The sequence below is a fragment of the Serinus canaria genome, chromosome 2, assembly GCF_022539315.1.
Source record: "Serinus canaria isolate serCan28SL12 chromosome 2, serCan2020, whole genome shotgun sequence".
In the NCBI taxonomy this organism is placed as follows: domain Eukaryota; kingdom Metazoa; phylum Chordata; class Aves; order Passeriformes; family Fringillidae; genus Serinus; species Serinus canaria.
Window position 1 is genome coordinate 52,153,889 of NC_066315.1, and position 20,773 is coordinate 52,174,661.

At 38.9% G+C, this 20,773-nt stretch overlaps 1 protein-coding gene across 2 annotated transcripts; it reads right to left on the reverse strand.

The window, feature by feature from the left end:
* Window positions 1–495: 495 nt before the first annotated feature.
* Window positions 496–20,422, reverse strand: INHBA (inhibin subunit beta A). Of its 2 annotated transcripts, XM_050971490.1 has the most exons (3): window positions 20,285–20,422; window positions 17,122–17,643; window positions 496–6,137 (listed from the first exon to the last, which is right to left on the reverse strand). In XM_050971490.1, the coding sequence occupies exons 2-3, from the start codon at window positions 17,507–17,509 to the stop codon at window positions 5,251–5,253; spliced, it is 1,275 nt and encodes a 424-aa protein (XP_050827447.1). In that variant the 5' UTR covers window positions 17,510–17,643; window positions 20,285–20,422; the 3' UTR covers window positions 496–5,250. The 2 variants fall into 2 exon arrangements, with proteins under 2 accessions (XP_050827447.1, XP_018773716.3); XM_018918171.3 differs by lacking the exon at window positions 20,285–20,422 and having other exon boundaries at window positions 17,122–17,825.
* Between the last annotated feature and the right edge of the window lie 351 nt (window positions 20,423–20,773).

The following is a 20,773-nucleotide window of genomic DNA, read 5'->3' on the forward strand; positions in this document are numbered from 1 at the left end:
GTAATATGACATAATATTTTATGTTATGCCATATTAAATTGTATTATATTTTATATATACATATTATTATGAAGTTATATATATATATACATACATATAGATTATATATATGTGTGTATATATATATCTTCAACCCATTGTCAATGTATTGTTTTTGAAAGTATTTAAATACAAAGAAACCCATTGAGAATTAACAGATTCATTATATCTCAAAAAATAAATAGCTAAAAAACCCAGAAGTGCTGCTTGTTTCGGCCCATGAAAACCTTGCTTCTAGTTATTCACAGAAGATCAAATTATGATTTTATTTACTCATGCTGAAAACGTTTTACTCCACATGTAATGCAATGACAGCATATGGGGGAGTAAAGCTTTTTTCAGTGTAAGGAAAGGGATTAGCATCTGGTTCTTATACTGGTGTACACTATTGACATGAGGTTTAACTTAAAGAACTTAATAATTTCCATTGTATCTACCTATACTTCAGAAATAGATTTTTCTCAATTTATTGATGCTGACTGGTAACTTTCTAGGAAAGGAGACCCTCTGAAAATCAATGGCATTGCTTACAGAGTAAGGCACAATTCCACATGAGTAACTATGGTCCATTAATTTTTAATTTTGCACATAAACTTTACAGATGCCTGAAGTTCTCTACCTAAGAGATATTGCTGCTAGCCTCTACATGGTCTTGTGGTGTCACTGTTAAATGAACGGCTTGACGGCTTAATTCTCAACTAAATACAAAAATCCAAAGGGTATATATAAAGCTACCCTACTCTGCAGTGATTTGGTAGGAGAGTGTTTCTATTGAAGCCAATGACAAAACTCCCATTTCATTCAATTTTAAAGTTTTGGGCACTAGACCATATGAGTGCATAATAATTACAAGCATCTGTAAGCATTTCCTTTTGCTTATACTAAAGGATACAAATACATTCAGCCCTCCCAAAGAAACATCTTAGCCATCTTATGCCAGTTTCTTAGGCTTTGTAACCAGTGAGCATCTGACATGGAGATGTGAAAAGACAACCAAATGTGGTCAGCTCTCAAGCAATAAGATTATGGAGGTACTAAACAAATACATTTCTGTGATTAAATATATACTGAAAATGTATTTTCAACACAGACAGTAAGTAGGTTATATGGAAAGGAATGTGTTAGTAGTTAAGAGCCTTTCTCTTTTTTTTTGGTACAGTCATACCTGAAAGGAGAAGTAATTTTTAAGGCTGCATGCCTTAACAGTTGCCTAGAACAACTGCTTAAATATGGTAACAATTTCTAATGCTATTTTAAGTACATGCAGATTTAATTAAATCAAATTATCAGGGATGGGCTATTTTGCTGGAATCATTCAGTCTTAATTAACATCCAGATTTCTTATTTTACTTTATCATACAGTTTCTCATTTCCCCCTACTTTAAATAACTCTGACCACAAATCAAAACCCCATGACTGATTCTAGAGATTGGAGGGAGAAATCTTTAAAATTTGTGACCAGTAGGCACACACAAATACAAGCTAAAAGGTAGGGCTTGGAACAGTTACTTCTTGATTTGAAAACTTTCTTCTGTTTTTGGTGTAGCTATCATGAAACATGCTCACAACATCTAAAGTCCTATTTTCTTTCCTCACTTGGAAGTTGTCTCAGGCTAGTTTCATGTTTTTCAGGCCAGTTGCTATTCATCACATTAAATCTGCTATCAAATTCAGGATGAGAATTATTTTTTGAAGGATCTCTCTCCTTTAGCCAGAAAAACCATGAGTTTTTCTAAACCTGCTTTGCTAGCAGCCAATGGGAGTTTTGCCATTGTCATCTAAGGGAAGATTCAGGGATTTCAGGTCTCCAATGCTCTCTAACTAATCGCTGTTGGGAACAAATTTTATCAGTGTGAGCCATTTGACCTGTTTCCCTTACCACTTTGTTCAGAGACCCACCGTGATGCAAACAGCCTCATTCAAATAATTGGATTAAACAGTGTTGGCTGTGGTGCCATTCACTCAGAATCCTTTCTCTCCCTTGACAATGCCCACAGCAGAAGGAACCTGTGATTCACCCTGGCACAACTTTACTCATGTAAGTAGTTTTACTGATCTTGTAAGGAGGCCGGTTGACATCAAAGGGCCTGCTGACACAAGTAACCATTCTGTGACATCTGATGATATAAATAAGAGTTCTGGGGCACCCAATTTTAAGGCCAAGTACAAAGACCAGTGATCTAAATGGTATCCTCAACAACTCTCACAGACTGTGTCCCTGTTCCTGCTGCTCCAAAGGCTGGCTCTGCTTCTAGAAAAATGACAGAAATTCTGCCACATGCTTCAAATAAGCAGGGCCAAGAACTTTGTTAAAGTTATAAAGATAAATTAGTTGTGCATCTTTTTTGTTCCTGATAATTTTCCTACTAGCATTTGGTATCCCTCCCTTTCCCCAGGAAGAAAACACAAAAATCCCGACAAACTTCTGCATATAATTTAAATCAGAAAGCCTTGATATTTTACAGAACACTTTAGTGACAAATTTAGTGTTTAACCAATTATATTTTTCAACTTTTTTTTTTTTTGCAAATTGCAAACAAGTCTGTAAAAAAACTGTGTTGTATAAAAAGTACATAAATGTATAACCCATTAGCTGTACTATGCAATCTAAATATTGTGGAATAAATTAGATAGAAAACTTAGCTATACGCATGTATGTTGATACCTATTCAACAGAGGAAAGGGCTATTTTTGTTTCTTTCTTTTTTTTTTCTTTTTTTTTCCCTTTTCATTTTTATCTCTATAGATACATACAAATACGGACATGCGCCCATGCGCACATACATTTGCACACGCAGAGAACACTCACGCACGCATGCACACACAAACAGTTTTGGCTGACAAAAAATGAAGGCCCTGATTACACTGTTTAAACATGGTTCTTGCCATGAAGGTGCTAACACACTATCCCTAGCCAGTATGACTGGGTTTTATTGTGCTATCTTTTTTCTTTTTTTCTTTTTTTTTTTCTTTTTTTAACAGACTGTGCTCTTAACAAGACTGGGAGCCGTGTTAGTACTTCTTTCCAGGAGAGGCATTTAGAAGCCTGTCCCATCAGAAGGCAGCTAACTGGGGTTGGTTCAGCAAACCTATGAGAGTCTGAATCTTCAGGCTCAGGGTTATCAAACTCAGTGTAAACAGGGCCTAAAGGTTTCTCCCATTCCCTCTTATCATCTCCCCCTACCCAAAGACAAATGTAAATTTAACATTCTTTTAAATATGACAGCAAAGAATTTTTTAAAAAACAATGACTATCTACCTATGCCCTATGGATTGGACCCTTCAGGTTAGGTGTTGACACTGAAAATTAGGTCTTACAGGTAACACATGAACCCATTAAGAGTTGTCATGCTAGAGGGTGGTCGTTGAGAAAGCCAGTATTTCAGCTAAGACTGTATTTCAAACAGAAATCCAACCACAATTGCCATTTTCTGTATATTTGCAGGAGCAATGGTTGACAGGGCCCAAGGCTGCTTGCAATTTTACATCAACACTTTTTAAGTGTATACCAGCATCTCTTGCACAAATACCAGCACTTTAGGTTTCTCTGGCACAAATACCATTTTGAACATATAGCCTCCCACTTGGCAGTAAGAAACAAAAAATCTTCTAACATACTGTGCTTTGCACACAAACATTCATTGTTTTAAGAACAGTAAAATGAAGCCAGAAGTGCTTATACCTTGTGTATACATACATATATACATATGGAAATATATACATATATATGTATATCCCTTGGACAAAGTTGTTTCCCTACAATGCACATTTGCTGTGCATCAGGGCTGAGTTTAGTGTTGTACATACAAAACAGTATGATTATGCTCAGATGGACCTCAGATCCAAGCACTTTGGATCCATATCCCAGGGATTTTCTGGGCTAACTTCAAATGGCGATTTTTTGTTGAGGGCACTATTTGAATTTGACTGGTTAACAGATATTCTAGCCTGAATGTAATCAACCCACTGACTCTTAATTCAAACCCTAACTCATTACAGGTGAATGGTACCAACCACAAACAGACTTTATAGAGGCTTGCACAAATGTCTTTGGTGTATGTGTCTATTCATTTTAAGGTACAAAATAATAATAATTATTATAATAATAAAAATAGCTATTTTGTGTGCTGTAGCAGTTCTTGTATAGCTCACAATAAGTGCAGCTCTCAACCCCTCCCACACCCAACCACCCTCCCTTGCAAATATTTGTTAAATAAGGATTAGACAGGTCAGACACCATTGTAGTGCAAATAGTAAACGATTAAAAATTTTTTTTACAAAATATAGAAATGTTTGACTCCAGCAACTGGACAAACATGTTCCTTTCAAGTATCTCTCACCAAAGATTTTTTTTAAAACAAGTTACTTCCATTTTAAAAAAAGTCTCTCTGTTTTTTTTTTTCATTCTCTCGCAGGTAAACAGTTTCAAACCATCTAGGTTGCATAGTTCTAACATTGTAAGCACCTTTACAGAATGTTACTTTTATTCTTTCATTAATTTTTTGTTGCGCTTTTTTTTCTTCCTTTTTCTTTTTTTCCTTTTTTCTTTTTTTTTTTGTAAATGTAGTGCAGAAGATGAAGGTGTACACACCTGCACACTATTGACCCTTGATCAATGTTAAGTATGTGTATTGTGTCTGTATGTATAGAGACATGTATATAAATACATAGCCATATATATACAAACACAAACACTACACACCTACTCAGTTGCTTTGTAAATGTGGGGGGAAAGCGCCAGTGACTGGAGTGATCATACACATGGCTTTTCATTGACCTTTTGGACTTAGTCCAAATTTCTGCAGGTTAGATGAGCTGCTACCATGGCTTGACCTGATGGGTAACTAAGGGAGGGAACAGAACTTCCTTCCCCTAGCAGTAACTAATGTTTAGTATACTATGTAACAAGATAAGGAGCATACTAAAAGGAAGGGGAAATCCCCAACCCATACCACCATTTTGACCTATCTTATTCAAGCCCAGCTTCATGACATTTTCTTCCTTTTTTGTAGCTGAAGTCTTTTCTGATCCTCCATAAGTCTTTTTTTTTTCTTCTTTTTCTCTCTCTCCCTTTTCTTGCTCTCTTCTGTTTTTCTTATATTTCTAAAGATTATTTCACTCAAAAAAGATTATACCATGTTTGGTCTTTACTCTTCTTGGGCTTTTGATACATTTTCTACTTAACAAGAAGGGTCTTGTGTACACTAGCGTCTACGAACAGCCACACTCCTCCACAATCATATTCTGTATGTCTTTCTTAATGATGTTCTGGCCATCGTCATAGTAGAGCATGGACATAGGCCGGAGCTTGGTGGGCACACAGCATGATTTGAGGTTGGCAAAGGGGCTATGGCCCCGCATGCGGTAGTGGTTGATGACAGTGGAGTGGAAAGATAAAGATGAGCCAGATGTGCCTGCTATATGGCTGGGACACTCTCCTTCACAGTAGTTGGCATGATAACCTGTAGGAGCAATGATCCAGTCACTCCATCCTATGTCCTTGAAGCTGACAAAGAACTGCTTCTTGCAGCAGATGTTGACTTTGCCGTCACACTCCAGGCCTCGTCTCCGCCGCCTGTGCTGGCGATCCTCTGAGTGCCGGGCAAGCATCATCAAGAACGGCCGATGTGATTGCTCCTTCTCCTCTTCTCCTGTGAATTCTCCAGCTTCCTTTTCTTTCCCTTCCCCATCATCTTCCTTTTTCTTCTTCTTACCCAGTAGCACCAGGTTGGCTCCAGTCTCTTGACACAGGTCACAGGCAATCCGCACATCCAAAGAGCTCTTGCCTTGGTCCAGAAGTCTCTGGACACTGCTGGAGACAGGGAAGATGTGCCAAGTGCTCTTACGAGTGTCCACTGCCTTTTCTGAAATCAAAGTCTCACTCTTTTCACCTTTCAGCCCCCCATCCTCTGTATCTTCTGCTCCTTCAGAATTGCCTTTTGGCTTCCGCTGCTGTTGAAACAGGCGGATGGTGACTTTTGTCCTGCTCCGGTTGGCCTTGGAGACCTTCAGGAAGAGCCACACTTCAGCATGCTCCACCACCGATAATTCACTGCCTTCCTTGGAAATCTCAAAGTGCAACATTTTCTTGGCTGTGCCTGATTTGGTAAATGGAAATAGACAGGAAGAACTTGTTAGTATGTCTGCTTGCATTTTGTTAAAGAGACTTCTGTTACTTTTTCCACAGGCATGAAGTGCCCTAGGTTTTCTATTTGGTTCTTTAAATTTTTATGGATCTTCTGTTCTACCCTTCCTTCACTCCCTCCTCAGTTTGTATTTTGTGAAAATTCTCTTTTTAGAAAAGTATACATTTGTCTGATTTCCAGCATATTTTAACCTGAGCATTTTTCATTGTAACAATGTATAGGATTAATTTAAATAATGTAAGGGATCTCATGGCAAATAAGCATCAGTGGCTGCCAAGGTGTGCTTAATCTGTCTTTGTGATCACTGTGAGCTGAAAGGCAAAAATGCTTTTCGATGGAAGTCCATGTGTACCATGTGCAAAAAAAATCTACACCTAATATCTGGTTAGAAAATAAGGTCCACTGCTACCAGTTCTTTAGCAAAACTTTGAAAATTATGTGGGGAAGAGGTTTACACTTTCTCCCTCCATAAAAATACATCTTTCATTTGCATCTTAAAATGAGTTGTAAATATCTATTGTTTCAAAAACAAACACATGCTAAAATATGAAGCTCCACTTTAAGAAGTTTTCAGAGTTATAAAGAATTGAAGAATTGCAGCAGGCAGACTTTTCATCCTGTTAGCTGTAGATCCTGTTCCTAATTTAACGCACTGTACTTGCTGTGATTATAGTAATGGTGAATACTGAGAAATGAGCTAAAGAACTGTATAATTATGGGGATGGTTCTCTGGCATAATTGTATCAACTTGCTGAGATGTCATTATGATGATTGTGATGGTGAGGAGGTGTTTCTCGGATACAGAGCTCATATCCCTGGCAGAAGTTGGAATGAATAATGAGGGCTGTTTAATGATTTGATCACTAGAGCATGAAGTTAAGAGAGAATGAATTAGCTGGGGGCTGGTGGTGATATTATTTTTTTAAGAGAGGTACTTTTCTATTTTCTTGACAAAGAAAAAAGCCCTAGTGACGTCTTTTGTTCCTTCTCAGCATGGAGGCCAGGATGGACTGGGGTCACAGATTTGCAATGTACAGATATCTGGCCTTAGTGAGAAAAAACAGTATTCATAATTATCGATTTGTCATTAATATTATTCTTGAGCTACCCATAGTTGTTTAATTTTCTGTGCAGCAAATTTTCTGTGTAGCAATTCTTCTTGTCAGTAAACTGTAACTTTGCAGCCTAAGCTCAGAAAGTGGTAATTAAAACAGAAGTAGCAGGACACATACAGGAAAAGTTGCCCTCTTTGTAGCAAGGGTCTTCTCCTTGCTTCCCACTGCAACTGAATTCACCACTATAGACTCCCTGACCATTTCCCTATTCTCCCATTCTCAGGTGAGACAGGACTGGAGCAAAATCACGAGACATCTACCTTGTGTTCACTTGCAAATTCAAGAGCTGCTGATTTCTGGTTTGTAGCCAGGCCATGCGGCCCCTTAAGCTACCTGTTGCTATTCTTCTCTTTGAAGTACTAGCACTGACACATTCAGCTTTCCCTCGTGGCATTCCCAGGTCAAAGAGAGAGACATATCTGAATTACAGTGTCCAAAGGGCATAGTGTTTTGTTTTTGTTTTCCCCTAAAGTGAGAGTGTGAAATTGTAGACTTTAACTGTCACTGAGATATGGAAATACATGGTTTGTGTTAACTGCTTCTCACAGACGGCTGATGCCAGTCTTCAGAGTAAGTTACATTAATTTCTTCTTTTAAACAAGTAGCTCATAAAAAATCAGAGCAAGCTGACCAGTACTGTGAGGCATGATGAAAGTACTCTCTTTCTATTATTTTTTAATTGATTCACTCAATAATGACTGAAAGGCTAATGCCTGGGTTTTTTCCATTCTGGTAATCAAATTGTGTCAAACCTGCCAGCTGTGTTTGAGCAGAGGTCAAGTGATAGACACCAGTCTCACTCCTGACTCAGTTTCAGAGCATGAGGAGTTGTACAGTGACATCCCTCCAGTCCAAAGGAAGTCCAAAAGGCTGGTTGCCTTTTACACAGGGTGTTATGGAGTGTTCTCTCAGAGAATGGATATTTCTAAGGGCTGTGAGAACCAGCCAGCCTCTGGCTTTATTCCCCCTGACTCACCCTTCTAAAGCAAACTTCTAACTTTAGGTTATCCCTTTCCAGTCCTGATAAATCCTTTCTGAGGGGGACCTGGACTTAAAGGGAACCTGAAGGCAGGTGATGTGCCAAGGGTTGAGTTGCTGCCAACTAAGACTCTCCATCCAACCCATTCTGCTTGCTGCCTCTACCCAAGCAAACCTTGGTGGAAAAAAAAGGTGGTTTAGATCAAGCTGCAGAAGGTCTTCTGGCACCAGCAGCCTCCTCCCAGCTGCTCTCTTTCCCCAGAGCTCACAGACTTCTGTGCGGAGTAAGCATGAATTGCTAGGAATTGCCATACTTATTTTGCATTCTTGAGAAACCAAGCTGGGCATGGACAGCAGTTCTGGCACTAACAGAGATCCTGTGCATGAGCAGATCCACTGTGCTGAGGGCATGAGAAGCTCATCTGTACTGGAAATGAACAAAACACCTGGTCTGGTCATCTGCTCTGGAGAAAGCGGGTAGGGTGTGCAGACCTGGCAAAACAGTGGAAGAAGCTGTGTGACACATCTAATCTAAAAATCCAGGCAGCCCTGAATTACAGAATAACCTAGCGCTGTTAAGTGCTAGTGCATGGTGTTTCACATTCTGCTATTTCCATCCTAGTGGGAGTTGAAAATAGTTATGAAGTGACGTATCTGCAACAGCAAATATTCACATTACCTTTTGCACTGGCCAGAAGTGTAATGATGCAAGCAGTCTTTTTGACAAATATTACATGAAAGAAACAGGACCTCAAGAACCCTCTTAAATAGCTCTTCAAATGCTCCTCCATGTGTTAAAGTAGAATTCTTCCTCATTACTAAAAATATTTGAACAGTACGGTGAAAGTACATGAGTACTTGCTTTTTCTTTACTTAAGGGAAGTGAGCTTGACCAAGGTAGTTTAAGACATGTTCTTATACAGGGATAACAGCCTCCTTGTAGGTTGTTAGCTGCAATAACAGCCTCTCTGGATGTCTTAAGCTACATTTTCAGAAACAAATGGTGGATTAAGAGTCTAAAGAAAAAAGATGCAGGAAGCTTATCTGAGCCTAATATTTCTGAATGAAACAAAATCCTGAAACCTGCATAGCTAATAAAAGGTTTTATAGCAATTAAAAAAACACTTTCCCTTTCATAGGTCTTTATAGAAGGAGACTGGGAATGGTGCAAGGTTGAGGATAAAAAGCATGCTTTCACATTAGGAAAAAAACGAAGCTTTTCTGAATTCTCTCCACATTCACAACTAGTTTGTTACGATCACACAGCACAAATGGTATGAATCCTGCAGTTTTTAAGAGGTCACTGTTCTCAGACAAGCTCATTTTGAAATCAGAGTTTGGCCTGTTCTAAAATCAAATTGAGACCCTAGGATCTGACTTATTATGGTTACACATTCACTTTATAACAGGATCTTTGTTTCCAAAGGGTTCAGTGGGTACAATAAAATAAATTCTTCAAGTGTTCTGAGACAAAAAAACAAAAATAAAAATAAAAATCTATCTTTAAATTTCTCCAGATATTTCTTAGGGATTTAGCAGTCTTTCTTTTTAGGTCTGAATTAACGGTCAGGATTAAAGCTTCAGAAATACATACTGTTCATCAAACTGAAGGTAAAAGAGAGACTCTGAAATTTGGGAATGGTATCACTTCCATAATTACATTTTGTTTACCCTTTTGTCCTGCCGTTACATTTGCCATGGCTGATTTGCAAGGGTCTTTTTCCATTTGTAATCATCCTGCTCCTCCTGCCTGACTGCTGAGGAAAGACCCACAGCCCAACAGTGATAATGCCTTCATCACTTCCATGCTCATATAAACAACAATGTCAACAGCCTGGATTGTTATCATAGCAGAAGGCAGCTGAAAAAGGAGACAAGGGATTACTTTGGGCTCATTTTGATTGCTTTTCCTCATTTCTCTTTACCAAAATATTGGAGAGGCCACCTCTCTGCTTTACTGCTGAGCAAAGTCCCTTCCAGAAGGAGGGCTGTGATGCCAAAGCAGCAGTCTAGCAGGGCAAGTGACACCAGCAAATGATGTGAGAAGTGGTTAAAAATACAAGCTCTAAGTAGTGCATATATGGTAAAAGGTTTAAGGGAAGGACTTACTGAATGGAAAGAAAGTGTAGCAGTATATATATGGGAGTTTTCTCATATCTGTGTTTCTCTTCACCAGTGCTCATGCACCTTTTTAGGAGAGAAACCTGAACATGCAAGCAGAGGGGAGCCTACACAGGTACCCTCCTCTCCACCTCTGGAAGGGCTGGCCAGGGCTCGCACAGGACTCTGCAGTCAGAACCTGCTCTCAAGCAGCACATGGGTGTTGGGCATGGCACAGTAGCCCATGAGGAGATTTGCAGGGCCCTTGAGGGCCCAGGCACAGGGGGACTGGTGGGGCAGCCCTGCATGAGGTAGCTGATGCTGCACTCCAGCAGGGATCTGCAGGTCCAGTGGGCTCTTCCTCTGAGGCTAAGGATCCTTCCTTCAGTATGGCTGGCTTTAACTATGCAGTTGAAGTTCCATTACTTGCAATTTGCAGCAGGATTCAAGATCAAGCCCTGCTACTTCAATCTATATACATATTCTAGGTAGGGTCAAAGCTATGCAACTGAGAGTATCTTCTTTTGAGTAAAATGTGAAAATATTTAATTTATCTTACTTATATGCTGTTAAATTATTAAGGCTTTTTCTTTCATATTGAAAGCAATTATTTTTTGTGACATTATAATGTGGCTTATTCTTAATTTCTCCTAATACACTGGATTTATTTTCCTTTGAAAAATGCTCAGTGTGTAAGAAGGTGCTGTCGCTTTAAATATCTACGCCTCACCGGTGCTTAATTTTGAAACGTTTTTACATTGTACTGTAAGTGAACTGTTTTTCCATACAAAGCAAGCTTTTTTTTCCTTTTTTAGTTGCTAACTTTACTACCGCCTATGTTTAGATTTGGGGGAATTTGTACTGCGTGCCAATCTGTAATTACATTCAAAAGCATCCTTCCCTTCACTTCTCATTTCCGTTCCCCAGGAGACAGAAAAAAAATAGGTTACTAGAAAGGTTCCTCTAAAGAGAGTGAAGAGAAGAGCATGGTTATTGAGAGATAATTGCTCAAAATGTTTACTAATGAGTGACCACTGGAGTTAGATGAATTCTTTGCAGCATAGAATTTATTCAGAGAATTTAGTGTTATCGTCTGGTAATTATCCCCTAGGCAGACTGATGATTACAAATCTCCTATTGCCACAGTTAGACAGTGGCCATTTCTGTGAAGGCATTTCAGCCTATGGATCACTGATAAACAATTTATTCTGATTATTCATTATTCAGCATATGTGACCAGTCATACAGGTCACATACTTTTATTCCTGCTCCCTTACTGTTGCCTCTTACAGTGGGAAGAGAAATTATGGCACAATTAATATAGTATCTTCATGCTCACTTGCCATTAGCTGCCAGAAAAGGGAGATTTTGTTGTAAGAGAAAAATAAACCAAAAAAGAAAATCAGGAAAAAAGAACTATTCCCTGAGTGCTTGTGTGGGGAAAAAAAGCAGCAGCAACTTTATTTAAACACCTTTTCTTGAAAAGTTAACCCAAAGAGGCACTGACAAGGTCATTCAGAATGTGAAATAATTCAGTTCTAGTGAACCTTGACTCTCCTCTGCTATTTTGTTAGGAAGCACTTTACATCCACAGCTTTGAGTTCTTTCCAAATTGAAAGCCCTTCCCCCACATGGCTTCAAATATTTAGAAACAAAAAAGGTGTTTGTTTGGTTGAAGTTGGTTTTTTTTCTTGTATTTGATTTCTTCATTTACGTCTAAAATAGCTCAAGCAAAGTTTAGGATCACTTGCACCAGTAAAATATTCCAAGGTAAAAACAATCCCAAAGCTTCATCTTTTTTTTTTTTTTTTTTTTTTTTTTTTTTTTTTTTTTTTGAGAGAGCAATTTTTGTAATAATTGAGACCAACTTGTAATAATTTGCTGTAAATTCTAAAATGAAGTGGATCAGAGGCTGCCTGTTTGTTTTCATTAAAATATTTAATTTCTGAGCACTGAGGCCCAAATCCCAGGCCCACTGAAATGAATAACAGAACTTCCAGTTGCTTCCAGTAAACTAAGCCTCAATCCTATATCAATGTTGAAGAGCTCTATTGCATTAAATGAGATTGCCTTCTCATAGGCATATCTATGCCTATAGATACAGATATAAGAATTCCTCAACATGAATCACTTACATGTATGCAAGGCAGATATATCCTGCACAGAGGAAAACACATGAATGCACATCCTTGTCTGCAGGAATGGTATGGGTGCAGGCAGAGGTATAGGAGCATGTCTGCCCTGGTATACCTGCATGTAAGGACATATGTGTACTTATACACACATACCGGCAAATACATATTCAGATATTGCCTGCTAGCACACAAAACTGTGGGCCTGGCTACACAGAGATGGACACACACAGTACTTTCTTTCTCTCAGGTATGTTTTTCTAAACTGGTTCCCACCTTCCTAGATTCATCTGTGCTTTCTCAAGGTGTTCTTTAAACCAACCAACCACTCTTAATTCTCACATTTTTGATACGGAGAAACAGATCAATACAGAATGGCTTTCCTCTTCTGGAAACAGTTTGCTTTCATTTGCTAAACTTGAAATCTTTGATTTGGTATGCCAGGGGGGAGGGGAAGTGGTAGGGAAGAAAAAACAAGGGAAAATAGGCTTGTTTTCTAAAAGCTGAGGAGACTGTATTAAAAAAATGATGTGAGAAAATCATCTCATAGGATGATTCATGGTCACATTTCTCAGTGACTTGTAAAAAAATAATATTTATAATTTCTGATCTGTCTAGATTTCCAGTACTTCTAGCATTTACTCCTCTACCTATTTCCTTCCTGCATTATTTTCCTTGCAGCTTTTCACTCCAGTGAATCTTTGCCTTTTAAATAAACTAGAAGAAAGGATCCCCACTCAGAGCAGCTACAGATAAGCATAAAGATCTCTGGGATTCAGAATCCAATTAGGTAAAATAAGTGTACGGGAAGGTTGCCTCGTGCGGAGCAAAAAGCCTTTGGAGTGTGCCCTCTCGTGGCCGTTCTTTATTCAGCATGAGTACTTGTACCCTTAAAATACAATTCTTTTCAAAACAAAATTGTCGAAATCAGTCAAAATACATAAGCGACACATCCTCTGGGTTTTTGTTTTTTTTTTCCTGAACTGTCAGCTTGGTTGTATAGGGTAGGTATCTTCTGGGAAAAGACATGAATATGTATACATACATGTATCCCTCTGCACATGAAGGTAGGCATCACATGATCAAGTCAGCTCACCTGGAATTCTGTGAGAAGTGGTACAAAACAGTGAAAGTGGTCTAAATAGCTGGCAGAATTCTCTTTTTTTTTTTTTCCACCCCCTGGAATTTCTCCTGAAGATAAATCTTTAGCTTTCTCTATTTCCACCTGATAATTCCTGTCACCTTCTCAGGGGCTGATGTTAGCAACCCATCTCATTGGTAGTTTAGTTGCCAGGATCAAATTCAGTTGGCAGAATCCCAGAACTGCCTAATAAGCTGTCTACTTAAAATAATGAACAAGTTAGTAGCCAATCATATTTATAAGTATTGAGTATCTCTGTTGTTGAAGCTGTTGGATTCACTTGTCCTCAAAAAAACTATTTTTAAGACTTTGAAGTAACACACAGAACTTTGGCACAGCTTCCCTTACAGCAGAACTAATCAACATTAGTAATCTTAGTTTGATATGCAAGTAGAAAGTAATGTTCATGTTTTACTTGTAAGAGTGCCAAAGGACAGTAGGGTGCATTTGTAACTTTTGCCCAATACTTACAGTCATTACTTTTGCAGAGATCTGTCTAGATTTGTTAGCTGTGAAAACTACCTGCCAACTATTTTGCTGATTTCCTGGACATAACTACACCTGCTCTTCAGACTGCATTTATTTCCCCTCTAATTGTCTGAAGTCTGTGCTTTTTTGAATTTTGGTCTATTTTAGAAAATAGCAGTCTCAAGACAGAGCTGCATGCACAGGGTGCTGCTTGTTCATTCACTCCACTTCTTTGTATGTTTGAGAATACATGGCTGATGAAAGATGGAAATACTACTTTTTAATAAAGGCAAGTAGTAAATTTGGCATCTGAAAGACATGGGGAAAGGCTTGCTTATGTCAAACCATACCCAAAGAAACAAGAAGCCTTAAGTCTTATTTTGCTTTTTGTAGACTTTTTTTGATACAATATGAGATATTTTCATTCATTTCCATTGATTTCTTATTGCCCTCTATTGAGGCACAGTGAGTTTGATGTTAAAAGCAGGAAACACATTAACCTGGCTGTGAGCGGAACATGTTTGTTCTGCTTGGTGTTTAAACTTCTTCATGGTATTCCTAGTTCCCACAGAATGAAAAGTGGAGACTGTCCCTGTGGCTATATTCTATTCCTGTCTTTTTAACTCATATTTCCTATATGACATGTCACACGCCTTTGTTTTTTGCCTCACTTTCCTTTACAGTAAAAAAATACTGGTTTAATATTTGATAGGAATAACTGCCAATGCACAAGAGGACAGGATCTCAAGAAGGGTTTACTTAAGTTGTTGCAGCCCTGGCACCTGTAAAATATGGTGGATCCTCTGATGTTAGCAAGTCACCAGATGAATGGCTGTAGATGAAGAATATGCTTCAGTAATCTGAAGTTACTCCACAGAGTGGATTTATCATTTCCTTTATAAGCCCAAACCTGAGCTCAGGTTTTAGGTTGCTAATAGTCCCTCCCTTGTCCCAAATGAAAGAGGTATGGAAAGGCAGCAGGTATGGAAAAAATGGACAGAGCAGCCCTCCTGCCTGGGCTTCCAGGATCATCTTAGTACAAAGGAATAGAACTGTGGCAGGGAGGAGAAGGCATGAGAACACAGTGGATGCCCCTGTCCTGCAGCTCCTTAGCGTTAAGTCCTCTTCAAGTAATTTGTCAGCAGCAGTAGGACAACGCTATGTAAATCAAGCTGAGTGACAGAGTTGGTGGCTGGTGGCAGGGGATCGGTGGCAGGATGATTGGCCAGTGTGTGGGCAATGGCATGATTTCTGCTGCTCACGTGACTGCAAGAGCCAATGGCTTCAGGAGCCGCCGTTGGAGGGTATTGTACAGAGTAGGCATATATCAAATTCCAAATTCCTTTGTGTCAGAGCTCAGGAGAGACAATAATGTGTTTACAAATGATTGCGACGCACACAGTGAAGAGAAACCACTGTTCATGCCATATGTGTTCCACTGTGCTCAGAGCAAGCTGCTGAAAACCAGGTGGGGAATCCGACTCCTAGACAGCTTAGAGGTTTCCTTTTATAAATTCATTTCTAAACTAATGTTGAGCTACCCCTGCTTCTAATGACCTCTGGCACTGACAACTACTCTCTGCTTTCTGAAGTGGAGGGGATGGAAAAACTGAAAAGCCTGAGCTCTCATGCTGAAAGAACAGATAATATGTATATTGACAAGGACTCCAAAGGCAAGGGCTCCTTGTACAGTTGGAAATCAGACAGCCAGCAGGAATGTCTGCACTTAAAAGCATGCACACTTCTTGTGCATGGCTTCCCTGCAATCAGAACATCTGAGTCAACAGGTTTTCAGGACTGGAAACTCTGAGTGTTGTCTTAATTGTTTATACTGCTGCAGCAAACTTTTAAACAAAAATGCTTGGAGTTCCTTTGCATACTTTGCCTACCATATGCTGTACCAAACAAAACAATGACATTCTTTTAAAACCGTCTTGGCAACAGGAAAAATGCTTTGGCTAGACAGCATCATAAAAAGTTGCTGTTAGTTAGATGATAGACTTACTGCAAGTAACTGCTATTGATGCATGCATTAGCATACCCACATACACTAACAGATTTATGTGCAGATACACATACGTTGAATTAAAATGGGTTCTGGTCCTATTCATGTAGGAACAAGACAGCAAAGTACAACTTTAGAGCTGTTTCCTATGGGCAGTTTATGTGAGACTTTAGACTTTACTTACTAAATACATATATTCTGAGCTCTTACTGCATTAGAGTTAGGGGAAAAAGAACTGTGAAAGAGTTCAAAATACACCCTACCAAGGTTGCATTTTTGGCAGGAGTGTTTTAGGAGCAGAATCTTTTTTCCAGTATGCAGAAGTCTGCATTACAAATTGGATCAGCTTCAGCAACTTGTCCAGTTCTATTGAAGTCATCTGACAGTCCCTGCAACACTTGATTGCCAAAGATGCTGTGTTAAATTAAAAAAAAAAAAAAAAAAAAAGACAAAAAAAGAGGGCAAAAACCCCGAAAAAAGCCATCTCGCTTCTAAAACTTAAAGCTGCTTCATCTGATTTTATAACTTCCACTATAATTTTTACATGAAAGGGCTGTTTCTGAAGTAGTTTGCAGTTCACTTTCTGTCTTCATAAACTCCCCAAAAGGCTACAGTCTTTTTTCTTTTACCATCAACTCTGCGATCCAGCCGTTTACTGCAAACTACTCTGTATTTACAGGCAGAGTTTGGAGGACCCTGCTGCAGCCTGACTTTATGTTCAAGATTGGTTAGAGAGCTTCCTCCCTGTGTGACTGACTGTGCTTAGCAAGTGTAATCTGTAGCCAAGACTAAGTCAGAAAAATCAAATTCCTTCAGAGTCCTACCCCCCCATCCCATCCCTCCTTCTCCCTTCCCCCAAGTCTCATCCTACAACCTTGCAGAAAACATCATTGCTGAGGAGAAGAAAATAAGTTAATTACAGTTTTGGCAGAAAGAATATTTTTCAGTCTGGGCACAAAGGATATTTACAGTTTGGTTTTTTTTTTCAAGCACTCACCTGATTCTGCAAAAGTGATGATTTCTGAGGTTTGCTCCACAACTTCATTCATTTCGGCTCTTCTTCCAACATCATCCTCTATTTCCACATAACCATCCTCTCCCACCTTTCCCACGTGGAGTTTTTTGATGGCATTTAAAAGTGCTGCCTTGGGCACTGGCTGGGTGATATTAGGTCTGTCCCTCAAGTGCAACATGTTCAGTATGTGCTTCTTTACTGCTTCCACCATCTCAGGCTGTGAGCTGGGCACATCCTTTGAGAGCGTGGCAAGGGCACATGATGGACAGTCAGTGACTGAACTGTGCCCCTCGGATCCTGGGGTTGGGGAACTCCTCACTATAATCCAGCAAAGCACCAACAGAAATCCTCTCTTCCAAAGCAAAGGCATCCTGGCAGCAAAAGTTGTTGTGATTCCCTTTTTAAAAGGCCCTGCTTTTCCTCCCCCTTCACGAACAGTTTTTTTGGGGGCTGGTTTAGTTTGTTTGTTTGTTTGTTTGTTTTTCCTTCTCTTCAGCAAATTCTCTGGAACAAGAACCAAAAGTTTTCTGTGAAGTTTTGTTTGCAGGTTCCCTCTCTGAATGCAATAAGTGCTGTAGATGTTTGTGGCTGTCAGGGAGAAGAGTTCTGACTCTGTCTCAGAGTAGGAGAGAGACACAGAGAGAGGGAGAGAGAGAGAGAGGACGGATTGGCCTAAAGTGAGTGAGTGAATGAGAGAGGGAGGGAGTTTTGTCTGTGAGTAAAGGCTATGATTAGGAAGGGGGAGGAACAGGCAGGCTGGCTTCCTTATGCTCATTGCTCCCCTAACACACACCTCTCTTCAAATATCACTACTCGTGGTTCCTTCCCTCCCCCCTTTCTAAAAGATCGTCTCATTCCTGTAAATTTACTGCCTTTTTTTCCCTTTTTTTTCCCTCTCTGTTTGACCCCTCCCCCCCCCCCAGCTGTCATTCCCCCCCTTTTTTTTTCCTTTCTTTTTGTTTTGTTTTGTTTGTTTTATTCCTTCAACGGTATCACCGGCTTAACTAAACAGAGGAAACATGAATGAATGAAAAGAGCGAAATCTTTAACGAGCACCTTGCTCTTGGTCCTGCGTGGTATTGTTAGGGATAGCAGGAGATGTTAAATAGCTTGTGAATGAGATGGGAATGAGGGCAGGGGCTCTGAATATTTTGAACAGAACATTATTCTGCCTGGAGTAGAAGCAAAAAAAATCTTTTCTACTCACTTCCAAATGCTGGGGGTTATCAACACTTGCAAAAGGTCTGTCAGGCACAAAATAGCACTGTTGTTTGGAGGGCTCTATAATACATTATACACTCCCCAGCTGCAATATGCAGTCAGGCACTGAAAGCCTAAGCAGGAGTTGGTACATACATGTGACATGACATGGTAGTGCCATATAATAGCCCTACTTCTATGCTAGTCTGTTCCTGGAAGTTCTTGGGTAGATATATTTAGGTTTGGGGTTAATCAAGCAATGCCTAAAAAATGCTTTGAATGTGAAGTGTTACATCTGGCCAAATTATACTTGCTTCTGACTCAGGCAAAGCCCTCATCGATGCCAATAATAATTCTGTCTGAGTGAAGGCTGAGTAAGATCTTCTACATTTGGCCCATTGTTATTAGAAGGCACTTATTACTTCATTTAAATCACAGAGAGCAATCATAATATTAGAATAGGACATTGGAAATAAAAAGAAATCTGAAGTACTAGAAGAAGTTTCAACCAGTGTTGGTAGCCCCTTGTCAGTTTATGCCAGGGAGGGCTTTGCTCTGCAGTGAGAAGGCATTCCCTGTGCCACTGCCATGGCTTCAGGTTGTCTTTACATTCTGCATCCTCTCCATTCTGTTCCTTACCCAGCAAAGTTGAAGTTTGCAAACTCGTTTACATTTGAATTTGGTTATGGAAAAATGACAGCTATAAGTATATAAATTTTGAGATTCTTCCCTTTCAGGCATTATCTTGTACCAATTTTCTTAGAGCAGCAGCTTCTTTTTTAGTGTTTACCCTCTTTCTTTTCTTTTCTTTCATTCTCTATCTACCACACCTTTGTCTTCTTAGATGGGCTTACCTCCTACTCAGCAAATATTCCACTTGCAGTATATTACTGTCAACCATTGTATTTCACAGTGGAAAGGAGTAATTTATAAATATAGACATTGTAAGGTCTCTAATTTCCATGAGATGACTACAGGCATATGGGTTAAGAGACAGGCAAGGAATTATAGGTAGAGTAAATGAAACATACAGAAGTAATTGAACAATCAGCCAAAGTCTTACAAATGTTATATATTGCTAGTCCTTTTCAATTAAGATCTTTTATAAGTCTTTTACTGTTATAAGGCATCCACAGTACCCCCTCATCTGTGTTTTACTGACCTCAGTTACTATACTGTTATATACTGTTACACTTACAGGTCTGTAAGCATTATAAACCCTGCAGCCATTCTTATAAACACATCTTTGTAACACAAACCTCACTATAACACATCGAATTTTCTTGGATCTTGTGAACAGCCCAAAGTCTGTTGTAATTATACGAAGTCTGAAAGTCAGCTTGAAATAGAACTAAAAGTTTAATTGGATGAAAAAATAATTTCAGATGAAAATATGCATTCATGATTAGATGTACTAACAGATGACATAATTAAAGGAGTTATATATAGTTCTAATATAGCACCTATCCTAACAGTGTCTGATGAAAAGTAAGAGAGCGGCATAAATCAAAATAAAATGCAGATAAGTATGTCTGGCTTCTTGCTGTGGGGTATATGTTGCTTGCCATATACTACAGGTACAGTTATCACATACAATCTCTATTACATACAGGTATAGCATATTTTACTTGCATGCCATGATGATGACAGATTTAATGTTAAAGCATAACTTTCTAAAAACCACTGTTTTCTAAAAGAGAGCTTCCAATACCACTGATACATGGTTTCTTTGTACTTACATGTATATACATATATGTACAAAAAAGATATACAGAAATGTGTTTGAATACATACAGAAATGGTGGCTCAGACTCTTTCTACAAATTACCTGAGCTGCAAAGTTCTGTATATGCATTCATTCAATGTAACCCTAACAGTATGCAACAGCATGCACAGGAATTAAAAGTTTCAGTTTGAAAGGAAAAAAGCTGATTGAAAGTTTTACCTCTCTAGTCCTGACTCTCAGAAGGAGACTGCTGTATTGTGCTTTAAGAACTGCTGAAGTTCCTCTTTGTGGTACTTATAATGCGAAGCTTTATACTGTACTTCTCGTGTGTACACATCACATACAACGTCTGTCAAAAGTGGGCCGGATCACTGTGCTGGATTGGTTAATCCTGTTACATCAGCAATTGACTGTTTTTCCTGTATGAGACATACTTCTTGTAATTAATTATCTAATGGAAACTCCTAATTCTCTAGCATGACAAAATATCGTGGATCAACTTGTGGTGATTTCTGTATCCATTTAAAGACTAGAACTTAAAATCAGACAAAGCAAACATTATGAGTCAGGAAGATACACTCCAACTTGTTGTATTGCATAGCTAGATATAGATATTATTAGATGTAGATAACACTGTTCTGGTTCAAATACAGTATTTGCCAGATACTTAATTACTACTTTGCAAATTGTTTTCTTCTTCTTACATAC

Coding starts and splice junctions, on each gene's coding strand:
- INHBA (XM_050971490.1), bottom strand. CDS start 17,509: ATGCCTTTGCTTTGGAAGAGAGGATTTCTGTTGGTGCTTTGCTGGATT. Junction 6,138..17,121: donor CATCACTTTTGCAGAATCAG/GTGAGTGCTTGA, acceptor TTACCAAATCAG/GCACAGCCAAGAAAATGTTG.